Source organism: Peromyscus leucopus, chromosome 15, assembly GCF_004664715.2.
Source record: "Peromyscus leucopus breed LL Stock chromosome 15, UCI_PerLeu_2.1, whole genome shotgun sequence".
Taxonomy (NCBI): domain Eukaryota; kingdom Metazoa; phylum Chordata; class Mammalia; order Rodentia; family Cricetidae; genus Peromyscus; species Peromyscus leucopus.
In genome coordinates, this window is record NC_051076.1 from 83,938,711 (window position 1) to 83,956,390 (window position 17,680).

Genomic DNA, 17,680 nt, shown 5'->3' on the forward strand with positions numbered 1-17,680 from the left:
TCACTCTCCTTTTCGGTGACCACAGACTGAAAAGGTAAGAGTCAAGTCTGGCTCTGTGGACACAGGTGTAGAGAGGCGCTCACACTGTCTCCATCTCTAGTCTTAGTCTCCCTGACATTTGAGATCTTCATTCCAAATCGAGGGAAAGTCATAGAGTCCTCCAAGTCCTGAGAAGAATCAGGACACCTTTCCATGTCCTTGTGTTTGTGCTGTTTTGTAGAAATGTACAGTGAAGAGATGAGAAGTGATCCGGAAAATGCGTTTTAAACTCTTTCTAATACCTTCTAATGATTTTAGATTCATGATTACATTTAGTTATGTGCAATTTTTATCTTTTTTGTTCTTAACATTTTTGGTGTACTTAAAATGTTGGTGATTTCCCCAAATGAGTGTTCAAGATTACAATTTCCAGTTAGCATGTATGAATTTCTGTCAATTGTAAGTTAACACAAGCAGTGCGTTGCTATTGTAAAGTAGGGTAAGATCTACGGTGTAATCAAGGGCATATGAAAAGCTCTTTGGGTGTGTCCTGAGACAGTAAGTTAGAGTTGAGCCCAGAATTATTTAGGTTATTATTCCTGAGAAAATCAGAGTTTAAAATAGAGAATTATTAGACGATGAAAAGTGTGTTTCTCTCTTTCTTCTTATGTGTGGAGGGTCCTTAGATTCTCCCTCAACCCAAAGGAAAGAAAAGATCACATCTTTTATTGCAAAGACCCGAACAGATGGTGGCTGTGCAAAGATGGATTGGGTATCATGGAATTTTATACTATCACTGAGTACCTGTGAGAAATGAGGAAGACCCAAGTGTGAATGGGGCTGGGGGCTGCTAATAGATTTAAATTGGAAATTGCTAAATTCTTGAATTTCTGAATGATGTCACACTCTCAAGTTGGTTCTTAAACTGAACACTACAAACAAGCATTTCTTTTCTAATGATGTATTTATGAGTAAAATGTTGAATCATACAAAGAACACAAATTAAAACACTAAAAAAAAGCTGTGTGGGAGGGGCACAGCCCTATAAAGCCAGTCATTAGCTCGTCTGCACTGTGCCAGCTTTCCAAGGAGCGTTCCCTGCTGTCAGCTGCACCCTGGATAAGGAGGTAACAGAGTGCTTCAGTAATCCCCGGCCATCTCTAATGAGTGCAGCCTTTCCTTTTCTTTCTTCCTTCATAGTAATATTTTAATATATTGGCCTGTGTAGAGGGTGAGTAAAAAATGGAACATGTTTTCTTTTTAACTTGTTTAAGTAAAGATATTTTGGGTTAAGACTCAAATTAAATTTAAGACTGTTTAACTTTGAATCTCATAAGACAGCAAATGCCTATGTATCACTAATATAACTGAAATTGAAAAGTACATTTATTGTACTTTCAATTTTAGAATTATTGAACAGGTTACAATATGTATATTTTATAATTGCTATTGTTTTGATAAAAATTAGACATAAAAAGCTACAAATATTAAAATATTTATATTTAAGCAACTGAAATAATCATTACATTAGATATAAATAAATGAATAAATCAATTTTCACCTAAAATTAACAGCCTGAAACTATAAAAATTAAGTAGCAATTTGGGTCAGGACCATCTACGATCATAATATATTTATTTAACTTAGTTCAGTAATGAGTCAATTCTGTGAAAGATAAATATGAAATAAATTAGCTGATGGGCTTACTGAGGTAGCAATTTAATCTCTAGTGAGCAGATAATTATCCATTAGGAAAGCTATCAACTAATGCTGCTCCCAACTTCTGGGAAATTTGTTTTATTTTTGATTGGATGTTTTCTTGCTAATATTGTTTTATCTTAGTTTTCATTGACTTTTGAAATCAATTTAAAAGCATTTTCATTATGTGATTATATATAAAAATATATGAAATGCTGTAGCAAAATCCACCTTATTATACAGACCTGTCATGGAGATGGAGTGTGGCGGGTGGCAAGGCGGTGGCACCTCCCGAATTCATCACTTCTGCCAAGTTTCACTCGGGCATTTGCCAACTTGTATTGCAGGAACCAACAGAAAGAGGAGAGAGCCCAGCCCAGCAGATAATTTCCATTCGTTCTTACTAATGTTAACAATAGTGTCATATTTGAAAGCCTATGGAGTTCTATGGCTTATTATACTGTTAGGAAGCTCATCACATGTGTGCCAGTTTGGAGAGGTTGTGGTACTAACATCATACCATGACCTCAATTTCATATTGTTGGGGAGTATCCCATTCAAACATAAGATCTGGGCTTGTCTGAGAGCCAGGGCATACTATGTGGATATGTATACTAATTTGAAGCTTTCAAATATTATTTGAAGAATTTGTAGGAAAACCATAGACTTTGAACTGAATTAGTCCTGAAATATCTACATCTTCACATTTTCATTACTATAGCAGAAATCCCAAAGGAGATAATGTATGTGATTATTTACACTAAACAAAATGTAGCAGATGTAATTAGGTAACTGCACTAAACATATCAACTATTATTTTTATGTAAATGTAGTTAACAGCACATCATTAGGAAATGGAACTCCAGGACAAGGGATGTTACTCAGACGGCAGAATGCTTTCCTAGCATGAAGCCCTGGGTTCAATCCCTAGGACTGTATAAATCAGGCTTGGTTACACACATGTGTAATCTCAGCACGTGGGAGTCAGACAAAGGAGGATAAGAAGTTCATGATCATTCTTGGCTCCCTGCTGAGTTCAAGGTCATCCTCTCTAATACAAAATAATTCAGTTTGCTTAGTTCAAGTTTTTCTTTTTTGGTTGAACTAGGTATCTGAACACAGGTCACTGCACACCTGGTCCTGACTCATGTCCTTGGGTGGAGATGAGTTCTTAAAGAAGTAAATAGATCCATGGCAATTTTACTCTGCTTAGTAACATCTGGTTCTCTGTCAAATTACCCGGAGTCCTAATTTAGTATTAACTGCCTTTGCTGGTGATCGGACTTGACTCTTGCATCCTGTTAATGCCTAAATGACTGACTGACTTCCAGACTGAGGAGCAGAGCGATCAACACGTGCTCTCTGGGCTGGATCTCTTATTTGAATTGTCACACAGAGTCAGAAAAAGATTTTATTCATAATTTTTGAATAATTTATTAAGGAAATCTATGCATGGGGTCTAATTAATTAAGTCACTGGAGGAGAAGTTATTTTCTGACCTACCTACCTTAATCTGGCATCCATGATGAGACAAGAAGGAAAGTAATACTGTTCTCCTTTAAATTAATAAACTTTCTAGGAGGAATGCGGACTTGCTACTTTCCTCTTTTTATTTCCTCTTTCTAACATTTCTCAATATAGAACTTCCGTAACTCTGACAGTCGTAGTGAAGCCATGCATCAGCCTGTCAGACGTTAAGCCACCTGGAAGTCAGGGGCTTTCTGTGGCAGATGCCAGCCTGTACCCTGCAGCATCACAGAGCTGTGGGACCTCACAGCAGTTGCCTAGCCTCCAGGAGCTTTAGAGAATGCCCTCTGTGTGACAGTCAATCTTACCCACCTCTGAGGGTCACTACAAAATTTAACAAAAGGTCCAGCGAAATGCATAGCCTGGTGACCTGAGCTGATCCCCAGAACCCATGTAGAAGTGGAAGAAGACTGCCTCCATAAAGTTGCCCTCTGACCCCTACATGGCCCCATGACCTGTGTACCTGTGCTCACACTCATGTGCCCCCATCCCAACAGTAATAAGTTAAAGAAAAACAATTCAATTTATTATTTTGTTGTTACAAAATGCAATTGCATTATGTTAGCAAACACGAATTTTGGAGCAAATTCTCCACACTTTCACAACACTTCTGTAACTGTCAAGACAGTAGCTACGGACTTGTTTCATCCAGGGGTCTCCCACTACTCCCTCGTTCTGGGAAGTCTTTGTCCCAGAAGGTTTACAGAGAGATGAGTGCTGTCATTGTCATATTTATATATTTTGGTAATTATAGGTTATTTTAGATTATGATGAAAGAACAATAGATAAGTAGGAAGATGGTGACTGCCCAGCATCTCTTCCCACACACACACCCTTGGGTGTGTCCAAACATCCAGCTGCACACAGAGCCTTAAGTCATGGAAGGCATGCCTGTCCTTTTTTAAATAGCTATAAATTAAGAGTGTTGTGCAATCCCGACATGTTGGATTATCCCTGAATTCCTGTGGGATTCCTGACAGGAGAAGTGAGTGCTAACGTGAATTCCCCAGTCCACAGGAAACCCTTTCAGAACAAGGCTGAGGCATATGAGATGAGCATATGGTGGGGTGGTAGGATCTGGATGCAGATAGCAACCCTCAAACAGGCCTACGCACTCTAAATGGAGAAGTTGAAAGATTGTCTCACCTAAACTCAAGGCTGTGTACACGTGGCACCCATTTGGATATGTGTGTTGTATTCTGCATATGCACATATTTGTATGTGGTGTGGGTATGTGTGACATGAATAGTGGTGAAATGTGGAGGTTGAGAGTGACCCTGGAGGTCACATTCCCGGCTTCAGTGTCCTTTCCCACTCTGTTATTGAACGGCACGGTCAGCTGGCTTTTGTGCAGTATCAATTTCTTCCTTTGTACAGGACTAGCAGATCTTTTCCTCACAGGATTTCAGGGAGGGCTACATGATTTCAGAAGTAAAGTGTGTAGTACAGTTTGGTGTCTTCAGTCTGCTGGGGGTAGAGAGTAAGAATTAAATTGAACATTACTGTTATTGCTATTCCTATTATTATATGAATATCACAAAGTGTCATTTCTTATTATAAAATTGTTCATCATATCTTCATGATTGGCTACATAGTCCACAGAGTCTGAGGAAAAGAGAAAATGCAGGGTTTCTTGTTTAAAATGATTCAGATTTCAAAATGGTGACAGGGAATGTTATACCTGGGCACTGGAGGTGCACAGGGTTTGCGGCTCTCAGGTATTGTTACCTTCTCTCATTTTGTCCCATGGAGGGAGGACAGGAAGGGAGCCACAGGTGGGACACAGCCTAGATTCCTCTGCTGACTTCACTCACGAGGCCAGTCATTCAGAGCTCTTTTTCTCTCCTCACCTTCCTTCTAGAGTGAAACAATGGAAGAACTTTCCACAGCAAACACCATGTTTGCCCTCAGTACCCTCAAGTATATAGAAAAAACAAACCCCGCCCAGAATATCTTTTTCTCTCCGTGGAGCATCTCATCCACCTTGGCCATAGTCTTCCTCGGTGCCAGGGGCGACACTGAACAGCAGATGGCTAATGTAAGTTTGCTTTCAACCTCACATCAGAATCCAGTGTTTTCTGAATTGAATTGTAGGCTTGCTCTTGTTTTGTGCTCAGGTCATCTTGACTCTGAGAAAGCAGGGGTGGTGGCATGATTGTCATCACCAGCCATCACGACACAGGTTCTGTACGTTTAAACCTATAAAATGTCCGAATCAGGAAACTCCTCTGCTGCAGACAGCAGAGGGTGTCAGCATTTCTACAAGGATGAAAACAGCAGCTGTCGAAATCTTCATTTAATTCAGGTCGTGCTCAGACTTGGCAAAGCAGGTGTTTTGTGTGCTCCACCTCACTTGGTTTTGAGTCAAATATCACTATACAGATGAGAACACTGGCAACCTGTCCCCAAGAGCACCCATGGTCCCCTAACTTCCAGCTGAGGCTCTCTCTTAATACGGACACTGTGGGTGGGGTTTGTTCCCTTTCCTATAAAGAATGTCTCCTGATGGTCTCAAGCCAGGGTCACAAAGAAGAAAAAGACACTGTAGCTTTGATGAGCATACTCACAGAAACACGTAGATAGATATAGCTTTAATGGGCTTCCCCACATTGTCCACCAAGAAGCTGTGTTTACACAGTGGGACTCGACACTATAGGTAGCCAGTCCTCAAAATCAATGTGGACAGCATGTGAAGCATCATTGCCAGGGATTTATGTGTCAAAGTTTTGTCTTCTTTCCTTGATGAATGGACAGAGATTCACACAGGGGACCCTTCTCGAGACTTTAGAACTACTTAAACTACATACTGTAGTACACCTAAAGATTCATACAAAGTGTTACAATTTCTCATGATCCTGTTACTTGCTAGGTCAGAGACCTGAATGTGGAAATCATATAATTAAAATTTCATATGCATGCAAATATTAAGAATGTATGCTCTGAGTACAAGCATGCATTGTGCTTTCAGTCACACCAAATTGCCACTGGCTTTTTCCTGCTTTCCCATGAGAACTGTATCTGAGCATAAATATGTTCTTCTCAGGAAAATGGTGACCCTCTCAGGTGAGCCTCCTTTCAAGTACACAGTTTCACAGAGACAGCATGAGCCAGCAGGTCAGGAGGTGGACAGGTTCCTCTCTGGGCCGGTGTCGGTTTAAACATCACGTCTTACAACAAAACTCAACTGTTCCACCCTCATGGCAGCAGAGTTGTGTCACACTTCTTCCTCTCTATTGTCTTCGTCTTGAAAACCCTAGCAAACTGCGTGTTACAAAACCATAGAAAGCGTTAGTACTCTCAACTTTTAAATGCAAAGGGCCAGGAGGCGCGATACAGCCAGTGTAGAAGTCTCAGATGAAGTGCTCTGGGTTAAAACGATTTTGATACTAAATGAAAAGTTCTCCTAGTGGTCACTCTAGACAGAGATAGGTTTCCTGAATCAAGAAAGTTCTTTCAGTATGTGGGATTGTGCAATTTTCTTATAACTCTGTTGCATGAAGAGATTTTAAAATTCAAATGCTAACTTGGTTTCTAGATAAAAAGAAATAAAAATTTCTTTAGATTAGGGAAGAAGCATTGGTTGTAACAACAGCATGGTGTTTCCTGCCTCTCTCCTACATTAAACAATGGAAGACTTATATGTGATAAATGTTGTCGTTACCCTCAGCTGTGTATAAAGGCATTAAAATCCTGAGTCTCATTTTCTCATCTATAAAATGGGAAGGACCACCTATAACTTCCAAGGTAGCAGTGAAGATGAGAGAATGTGTGAGGTGTCTAGAAAAAGTAATTACAGTGATAAGTAATTCTTATTAATTCTGATTATAATTCCTAAATGACCTTTCTGAAAACCTCTCAGGAACTTACATCACTCAGCATCCTGTCAAATGGATGCAATGATTATCATATTCATTTTACAGATAAGAAAACTAGGACATCAGTTAAGAAATGGTAAGCTGGAAGGTGCAATATTGTTATAACAGAAGGAGGAAACAGAATAGAATGGGCAAACCCCTAGAGAGCCAGAACTACAGGAAATCGCTGTGCAGGCAAGAGATGCCTGCCATGATGTGTTTAGTATGAGCCTGTGGTCCTGCCCCAACCAGGCTGCCTCTTTGAACCTCTGAATGCGCCAGAGTCACCTCACATTCCCATTTTAAAGAGACACCACTCCCAGTGAGGTTTTCTGGGATTCAGGGAGGCTCTCTTCCTCTCCAGGAGAACCCCTGCTTAAGGGTCAATTGCTTTTGAAGGAAGGAAAACCAGAAAATCTGTACAGGAAATGTTTCTTCTTTAAGGAAGAGAGAGAGAGAGAGAGAGAGAGAGAGAGAGAGAGAGAGAGAGAGAGAGAGAGAGACAGACAGAGACAGAGACAGAGAGAGACAGACAGAGAGACAGAGAGACAGAGACAGAGAGAGGCAAGACCCATGGCATGTGACTTGGCGAGCAGAGAAAGGTCCCCAAATACCTACACCTTTCCTTCTTGTTTAGAAATTCACCAAGTAGCTAGATATAGTTGCCTGCTTCCTTACAAAGCTCCAGTTATGGGCCAATTTACAAGTTGGTTTCCTCTTCACCAAAGGCCTCAAGGGGGAAGTGTTCAGGGTCAGAGGTTTCCAAAGACATTAGAGGTAGGGACCCTATTAGTCTGAGTCTGGAAGAGTAAGCTGGACTGGTGGCAGCTTGTAGAGAAGGGACCTGAGCTAGCTTTACAGAAGCCAGTCTTTACCTACTGCCTTCACTGGGCTTTACGAAACTGCATATTCACAGTGTATCAGATATTTGTAAATTGCCCCCTGACATGGGCATTAATTTCTCTCTATTTGCATATAGTGTGTGTGACTATCTTATCTGGGGTGATCCTTTTTACTATTTAGGTTACTGATGTTCATGTTAAAGCTCACTATGGCTTCTAACTTTCCTCGCCTTAAAATGTATTTATTAGAAAAGGCTACTTCAGAGAAGAGGAAATGAGTTAGTTCTATTACTTTCTTTGAATATTAAAAATAAAAAATAAAAATACAGTATTAAAATATTGGTGTTTTTCAAGGAAGTTTGTGGGCTGGATGGAATTTAGATAATTCAGGGTAGATTTTATAAATCATCTCATAATAACATTGCTTTCTAAAATGTCCAGTGTTGGAGTTAGAATCAAGTACTTCATGGATGTTCGTGACACAGAAAGAATGCCTGTGCTTATCTGCCACATACAAGGACGGAGAGCCAGACATAGCAGCCTCCAGTGCAGTGGTTCTCAGCCCTCCTAATGCCTCGACCCTTTAATACAGGTCCTCATGCTATGGTGACCTCCAACAATAAAGTTATTTCCTTTGCTTTTTAAAAACTGTAATTTTGCAAGTTATGAATCATAATGCAAACATCTGTGTTTTCTGAGAGTCAGGTAACCCCCGTGAAAGGGCCGTTCGACCCCCAAAAGGTTGCAACCACAGACACGCTGATCTAGAGGTACCTGAGCCAACGGCTTGACGTGAAGTAACTTTGCATAACCATGTCATCCCTCCTCCTGATTCTGACTGCAGGTGCTACACTTTAACAGAGTTGGTGGCTATGACATCACCACGGGAACCCCAGAGAACGTCAATGGCTGTGATTTCACACAGCAGATACAAAGGAAAAATTATCCTGATGCTATTTTACAGGTACCTGGGTTGGTTCTTTATATCTCTTTTGTATTCTGTCTCTAGCAGCTTCTTGACTCAAAGTCATAGTTTTGAACTGAGAAGGAATGTAGCAGAGTTCTCCCATCCATAGGAGGAACACCCAGACTTAGTGCTGTGATAAATATCCTAAGGGCATCCAATAATGAGGAGCAAAGCCAGGCAGCATCCAGGGTTGGCAAAGTTTCAGCAATGGTTGTCCCTCAATCCTATCACATTCTTCTGACATATGTATATAATATATATAATATTGTTCATATGTCAGAGTACTTATATATAATAAATTATTTATTCTGAAAGTGTTTTTTTGCTATGTTACAAGAATGTTTGAATATGTCCACAGGTATGGATGGAAATTTCACAAAGAAAAGAGAGTAATAATCATTAAGATGTGGTGAAGCATAAACCTGGTTACTGCATGAGGACTGAATGAATATACCATGTGCTTATAATCTATCACCTACTTGTCAATAATCTATCATTTATCTAGCTATCTATTATTTATTATCTACCTACATATTATCCATATGCATCTACCTACTATATAACTATCATCTGTCTTTCATCTACCTTTAATTATCATCTATCTGCCTATATCCACCTACTTGTCATATCTGTCTATCTATCTATCTATCTATCTATCTATCTATCTATCTATCTGTCATCTTTCTCTCACTCTCACTCTATCTGTTTCTATCACCCTATCATCTATTATCAACTTATTATCTGTCCATCCACCTCTCTCTATTATAGGTAGTAAATCTATTCATCCATTTATCTATTATCTATTATACAAAGTAATACCTTTGTCCCATATGCTATCCCCTTAAAATCAGCTGCCTAGTTACATTAGAAAAACTGTGAAGGTGCAATCTATTGGTAACCAATTTACATGACCATGCCCATGACTAGATTATGGGGACACGCCTCCTGAATCCTCTTTCCTGGTAACTGGTGGCTCACCCACCCATCACTTGGTGTTCTGTGGGAAAGAGGAGGTAGAGAAAACCTCTGTGATGTTTTCTGAAATACCAGAGATCTCTGTCTTGTACTCTAGCTCAGTTGCTATTGTGACTAAGTCTGTCTGTCATACCACTTATGGCCTCCAAGCTTAGCATTTGATCTCTCATTTATTTTGTGAAATTTTAAAGCTCTGATCTTCTTCTACAGAGGTTACCTTGTAAAATGAGAACTTACTAAGGATATATAAATTTTAGTAACATTTCACTAGAGTTTCATTGAGAAATTCACAACTGACAAGTAAAATTACACATATGCAGAGTGCATGAGGTAATGTATCTATAAATTGTGAAAGAATTACCACAATCAAAGAAACACATTGGCCGCATATGTAGTTACTATATGTGTGTTCGGGGGGAGATAAGTCCATTTAAATATATTTTTATCACAAACTTCAACAACAGTACAGTCTCACTCATTATACTCCTAATACTATGCTTTAGATCCTCTGAGTATATTCACTTTGCAAAATAATGAAATTTCCTTAGAAACACCAGAGTTTACAAACGTCAAAGGAAACTGTCTTTCTTCCATGCTGTGGGGTTCCTTATTTCTAATGAATACAATCTATAGACATGGTAGAAGTCTACAATAATTAAAAAGTGCTTTTATAGCCTTCCTGCGCCACATTTCCATACATGTTTCTGCTTTTTCGCCCCTATGGGGCATTGAAACAAGCTTGACTTGAACTTGCTGTGTTGCCATGGTGAGCCTTGAACTTAGTATACCCCTGCCTCTCCTGGGACCAAAGGGGGAGCCATCACTCCAATCTTTTTGAACAATATTCATATAATTTTTTCCTCTAATGGATTAGAAAAACAAGCATGGGTACAATATTTTATTGTTGTGGTGAGAGAATGTTATTGCCTCAGGATTCTTTAGTCACTAGCACTGTGTTATAAATGAAAAAATCATCTTTCTTTTCAGATACAAGCAAGAGAGAAAATCCATTCATCCTTCAACTCTCTCAGCTCTGCAATCAACACATGCTCAGGAGACTATTTATTGGAAAGTGCCAATAAGCTGTTTGGGGAGAAGTCTGCTAGATTCAAGGAAGTAAGTTAAGCTTCTAACTAGAAGGGCTGTTTCAACACCAGCAGTGAGGTCAATTTCAAACCACTGCTCCACAATTCCTAGGAGCAGAATCAGAATTGCCAGCGGGTTTTTCAGGCTGGCCTCGCCGTCTCTCCCGTCTATCAGGCTCTGCCTTTCTGTTGAAGGTGTTCCACACAGAGATCGACACATTGTGACAGTGATGTGACTGCTCTCCCCAACGATATAACAGCTGTTCTCCTCTAGTCCCCGGGCATACTTCTGTTCTTATTCAGCGTCTTTAAGGCAAAGGGCAGAGAGAGTTGGTGCGGGAATGTAAGGCTGGGCATTGTCCGAGAAAGTAAAACAGTTCCCTGGGTCTCTACGCTCCCCTCCCAGGTCATTTCACCTCCCACTCCCTCTGTGTCTCCCTGTCTTTGTTGGAGCCTGTTAGTCATCACACCTCCCTTATTCAACATATGCTGTGTGTAACATTTGGTGTTTTGTTATGTTAAAGGAATACATACAACTCAGTAAGAGATACTACTCTGCAGAGCCGGAGGCAGTCGACTTCCTGAAATGTGCCGAGGAAGCAAGAATGAAAATCAACTCCTGGGTCAAGACTCAAACCAAAGGTAAACTTAAAATGTGTCCAATCAACTCTCCTTCACCTCCTTCTGAGTTGAATTAGTCTCAGACTACGGAAAAACTTTGGAAAACAATATAAAAAACTCCTCCAAATATTATAAAAATTTATACTTTATATGCAGTATTTATAGTTTCTTTTATATTTTTTTAATTATAAAACCTAAACATGAATTGTGTTCTCTGCAGGTGAAATTCCAAACCTGCTACCCGAAGGCTCTGTCAATGAAGACACCCAGATGGTACTGGTCAACGCTGTCTACTTCAAAGGAAAGTGGAAAACTCCATTTCAGAAGAAACTCAAGCAGCTTTATCCTTTCCGGGTGAACTCGGTATGAAACAAAATTCATTTTTCTAGCATTATTTTAGAGCTTCAGCAAAGGATACAGAAAACTTAGAAACTGTTCACTGATTTTCCTACAACTTGCTAGTTACAGTTTATGAATGCTGGGCATTGGCTCTTTCAAACTACTGAATATCATTCAGTAATTCCTAGGAGGTCTGGATTGAAGTGAAGACCATGGCTTTATAATTTACGATTATGCTTCATAATTCCACTTACCTGGACTTAAATGTTGGTGCTACACTTACTCTATGACTTCATTTATCATCCATTTGTTCTGTATTTGATCTTTAAAGCTAGAATAATATCTAGTTCAAAAGGCTATTGTGGATATTCAGTAGAATTTATCTAACTTCCTTTTTCACTTTAGGCATTACTAATTATTATTATTATTATGGTAATGATTATAACTATTATTATATATCTTACTAAATATTGGTTATAAAGTAAAAAAAAAAGCCATTAAGTTTGAGGACCTTCTCTAAAAATATCCAAATAATTTGCTTTGTTGATTGAGGAAAATACATCTCCTTAGCACTGAGGCAGAAACAGTTAGTCTTTTAGTTTTGCTGTAAATCTCTTAAACATCTGAGAATTGACTTTCGTATTTTACTTTTTAACACTATCAGCATGAGAGCATACCTGTTCAGATGATGTACCTACGTGAAAAGCTGAACATTGGATACATAAAGGACCTAAAGACTCAGATTCTAGAGCTTCCTTATATTGGAGATATCAGTATGTTCCTGTTGCTTCCTGATGACATTGATGATGCGTCCACTGGCTTGGAGTTGGTAATGCATTACATTTTCAACTGTTTTAAAATCTGGCAGCATATTATCCTTTACTCAAAATGAGCATCTATGCCTTGGAAATAGTGTGTAATTTGTTGATAGAACACGTGCTACTTCACAAAATTTCAAAATCTTAAACTTACATTGTGTTTGCTACCATCTTACAAAACTTGTCCTGTCCATTAAATTTTAAATATAGTAAAGTCATTTAGTTGCTTATTTTATTATGTTTTTTAATTGTTAAGGTTATAATTACAACATCTCTCCCTTCTCTTTCCTCCCATCAAACCTCCCTTATACTCTTCCTTGCTTTCTTTCAAACTCATGGCCTGTTTTTCATTAATTATTTCACATGTTTATATACACATGGATATAAATATGTAGTCTTAAATACAGCCTGCTCAGTCTATAATATTACTTGTATGCATGTTTTCAGGGCCAACCATATTGGATGACTAATTGGTGTGCTCTTTCCTGAAGAAGACCACGTCTGTCACTCTCAGGATTCTTTAGTTGCCTGTAGTTCTTTGTGTGGGGTTGAGGCCTCGTTTTCTTTTGGATTCTTTCTATGTTTTACTAATTGCTTGAGAATCTCATACATGGATGTCATTGCCTTGATAAGATTCAGTCCTTACTCTGCCCTTCGACTCCTTCCAAACCCTCTCAGCACTTGAACCTTACTGAGTCTATTATGTACTGACAGAATGTGTGTGGATATAAGACTATCCCCTGGATCACGGACAGCCTGTTAGCAGCCCTATTCATGAAGAAAACCAACTCTCTTTCCTGTAGTAGCCATCAATATTTTTTGGATATCAGGGTCATTGCACACATGAATTCACAGAATCATAACACAAACCCTGCAAGAGATCAAGACAGCCAAAATAAGCATTATGTATAGAGAGGGGTTCATGAAGCCCCACCTCTGACAGAGCAGTAATTGGAAATAATATGAATATATATTTTGAGGTAGGGTCTCACTATGTAGCCCAGGCTGGCCAGGAATTCACTTATGTAGTCCAGAATGGTCTTGAACTCACAGAGATCTACCTACTTCTGCCTCCAGGGTGCAATAACTGAAGCCAAGCACCACACACTCAGCTTTGCAACTGATTTTTTAAATGTTATTTGTTATCATTTTTATGCTTATGGCTATCTTGGCTGCATGAATGTCTGTATATCCCATGTATGCAATGTCCATGGAGGCCAGAAAAAAGCATTGAATCTCCTGGGACTAGTACTACTTAAGGTTGTGAGCTACCATGTGGGTGCTTGGAGTCAATCCTGGGTCCCCTGGAAGAGTGACCATTGCTTCTAACCGCTGAACCATATTTCCAGCCACCTGGCAATTGATGTTTATCATTAGACTTTGAATTACTTTTCCTTCTTTCTCAAATTCACTTTTTTTATTTGTTCTTTATGCTTCGCAGCTGGAAAGTGAAATAAACTTTGATAAATTCAACAAGTGGATCAGTAAAGACACAATGGCTGAAGATGATGTTGAGGTCTACATCCCTCAGTTCAAACTAGAACAACATTATGAACTCAAATCCATTCTGAGAAGCATGGGCATGGAGGATGCCTTCAATAAGAACAAAGCCAACTTCTCAGGAATGTCCCAGAGGAATGAACTTTTTCTTTCTGAGGTGTTCCATCAAGCCACAGTGGATGTCAACGAGGAGGGCACTGTAGCTACTGGTGGCACTGGAGCAGTTATGACAGGGAGAACTGGTCACGGAGGCCCGCAGTTCGTGGCAGATCATCCCTTTATTTTCTTTATCATTCACAAAAGTACCAACGTGATATTATTTTGTGGTAGATTCTCCTCACCTTAAAAAGGGAAGACCTTATTTATAAATTGTATTTTGTAGCATAAACTATCAGCCTCAGAATTGTTTCTGCGAGTGCCAAAAGTTTAGAGACTCTGTTAGACATTTCTGTGCTTCTGCTATACACTAAGTACAAAAATAACCGTGCTGCTGTCAATGGTACTTACAGACATGTCTATTAATTACTTTGTTTCCTAAAACCAGATAATGTCTATTTGTTCATCCTCATTATTGCTTTGTCTTTATAGATGTAGTTTTTACAGTGTTATTTATTATTTATATAATGGTAGTTTTACAAATTATTGTCCTCTGTCTAAAGAAACTAACACTGAAGACGGGTGATCAGAAAATTTTCTATTTGAAGAAAAGCAACCATTTGATCTAATAATGAAGCAAAAATGGGAATCCTTACATGCTCTCCCCTAATAACTACCCAAACCAAAGCACTTAATAAAAGGCATCAACATGTTATATTTCTATCCTTATATGTCATATGTGTGTGTCTGCAACTCATCTGTAATTAAGAATATGGAATAAGTAAGCAGCTTACTTACCCACAGGTATTTATTATTCTCTATTAGTTATGTAGAGCACATTACTTATCAGTCCTTGTTTGATAGTCTTCTTTCCATTATTGTAACAAAATGCCTGAGATAATAAAGTTGAAAAATTTATTTTGCCTTATTTTAGAAGTTTCAGTCTGAGGTTGGTAGGATGGTTGTTTTTGTGCCTATGGTAAAACAGTAGACTGTGGTAGAATGTGTGGGGAACAGTGTTGTTCACTTCAAGGATGTGATACAGAGGAGGAAAAGAGACTAGTACCCCTAAGCTCTTTAGAGAACATATGACCAGAGATCTTGACTCTATATTAGGCTTTGCCTCTTAAATGTTTTCACTACCTTCTAATAGCCTCAGTCAGTGGACCAAACCTTTAATGCATGGGACTTTTGAGGACATCCCATATCCAAGCTCTCGCACTTCAATTCCCAGGAGCTAACCACAATGTATCACTGGAAACAGAATAACAGACAGCAAAAAGGAGCAAAGAGCATACCTACTGGTCTTGCACAAAGAGCCTGTACTGAGGGTGAGTGGGATGGTGTACAGCTGGGATTTTCTCTGTTAACTTGGCACAAGGTAGAATTATCTGGAAAGAGGAACCTGATTTGAGAAAATGCTTCCATCAGATTGCCTATAGGCAAGTCTGTAGGGTGTTTCCTTGATTAGTGATTGAAGCGGAAGTACCTAAACCATTGCAGATGGTGCCACCCTGAGCAGGATGTGCTGACTTCTGTAAGAAAGCAGACCAAGCAATCCAGGAAGCAGTCCTCCTCCATGACTTCAGGTTCCTGCCCTGCTGGAGTTCCTACCCAGCTGAAATAAACTCTTCCTTTTCCAAGTCGCTTTTGTTCATTTTGTTTTATCACAGCCCTAGAAACCCTAACTAAGACAGATGATGTCTTAGTCACTGTCCTATTGCTGTGAGGAGACACCATGGCCAAGGAAACTCTTATAAAGGAAAACTTTTACTGGGGGCCACCTTACAGTTTCAGAGACTTAGTCCATTATTATCATGGAGGGAGCCTAGTGGCATGAAGTCCGGCATTGTGCTTGTGTGGTAGCAAGAGCTTTACATCCTGATCTACAGGCAGAGAGGGAGAGAGACCCTGGGCCTCAAAGCCCACCCCCAGTCCCACACCTCCTCCAACAAGGCCACACCTCCTAATCCTTCCCTGACAGCTCATCATCTGGGGACTAAGTGTGCGAATATATGAGCCTACAGGGCCGGTCTCCTTCAAACCACCACAGCCTGGTTGTAGAAAAATGGATCAGAGTCCCTTTCTCACAGCAACAAAGACATGGCAATTAAGAACAGTTTATGTCAGAGTCCTCTGATGTGTCCTTTGAAGGAACCAGAATTTTTCGAAGACAGTTAATGTACTGTTGGTGAACACTTACTCTTCCTCTGTCTTTGTGGTACAAGCAGATTGAGACTGTTACCTCACACATGCTGGGAAATGTTCTATCACTGAGCTTCAACCCAGTCTACGTATTTTGAGACAGGGACTTACTAATTTGCCCAGGCTGGCCCTGAACTTGTAATCCTTCTGTTTTGGCCACCTGAATAGCTAGCATCGTAGGCCTGAACCACCAGGTTCCACTACTAGTTTTTTTGTTTTGTTTTTTATTCTGCCCTAATAGGAAACAAATAACATACAAACATGATTCTATTGATAGAGACAGTACATTTTAAAATAAGGATATCAATTAAGTGGGAAAGAAATACAGAGAATGTTCGGGGGGGGAAATAAGAACAACTTTGTCTCATGACTTTTACAAGGATGAAACAACTTGGTTCACCCAGGAGAATCTAGATATAAATGTGTTTAATGTAAGCAGTGTAAACAATTAGAACAAGTCTTTCAGCTAAGCAGCAATGTAGTCCAAGTTACCCTGCTGACATGCTATCAGTCAAAGCCAGTGGTCTGTCTATCTGGAGCCTCTGCACGATGCATTTAGCTAAGACTAGAGCTGGATATGGATATCTGCTCTTCACAGGCCCACGAGGAAGCATCAAATTTTCCTACCACAAATATTATTTACTGTGCAATCCAGATCAGCTCTCCACAGTGGGCTCTGTTCTGGTCTTCAGTTTACCAGAAGAGATATATACATGAATGAAAAGCGGAGATAGCAAGGCCATACCAGTGCATGGCGAGGCCCCTCTGGGCTTTTTTTCTTGGTGTTCTCCTACTTCTTCTCACTCTTATCATCGTTCCTCCAGACTCCTGAAAATGGCACTGGTGCTCTATTGCTGTTTCCTGTGCTATAAAAAGAGTCACCATGTGAAAGCTACTGGGGGAAAAAAAGAAAAGCAGAAAATGATGAGCAATGTCCCACATAACAACAGTATCCAAAGCATTAACCGAAGTCTTGCTCCTCTTGGTAGCAGAATTGACCCTGATCCAAATCTCACTCTGGGTTCTGTTCTAGCATTCCAAGCAAGAACAGAAACAGGCTTGTATACTTCTCACAGAACACTTTAAGAGAAACCTTCACCAAATGACGCAGGAATAATGGTTTCCATTTTGTGGTCCATTATTATTCCACTTGAAACTATTCATTTTTAAAAGG

The 17,680-nt window shown here is 39.6% G+C and overlaps 1 protein-coding gene across 2 annotated transcripts; it reads left to right on the forward strand.

Moving 5' to 3' along the window:
* Positions 1-1,040: 1,040 nt before the first annotated feature.
* Serpinb2 (serpin family B member 2) lies at positions 1,041-15,219 on the forward strand. 2 transcript variants are annotated; one of them, XM_028891607.2, is made up of 8 exons: positions 1,041-1,106; positions 5,066-5,242; positions 8,745-8,864; positions 10,830-10,958; positions 11,452-11,569; positions 11,769-11,911; positions 12,552-12,716; positions 14,147-15,219. In XM_028891607.2, exons 2-8 carry the CDS (start codon positions 5,075-5,077, stop codon positions 14,549-14,551), a joined length of 1,248 nt encoding a protein of 415 aa, XP_028747440.1. In that variant the 5' UTR covers positions 1,041-1,106; positions 5,066-5,074; the 3' UTR covers positions 14,552-15,219. The 2 variants fall into 2 exon arrangements, with proteins under 2 accessions (XP_028747440.1, XP_037066922.1); XM_037211027.1 differs by lacking the exon at positions 1,041-1,106 and adding an exon at positions 1,113-1,210.
* Positions 15,220-17,680: the final 2,461 nt, after the last annotated feature.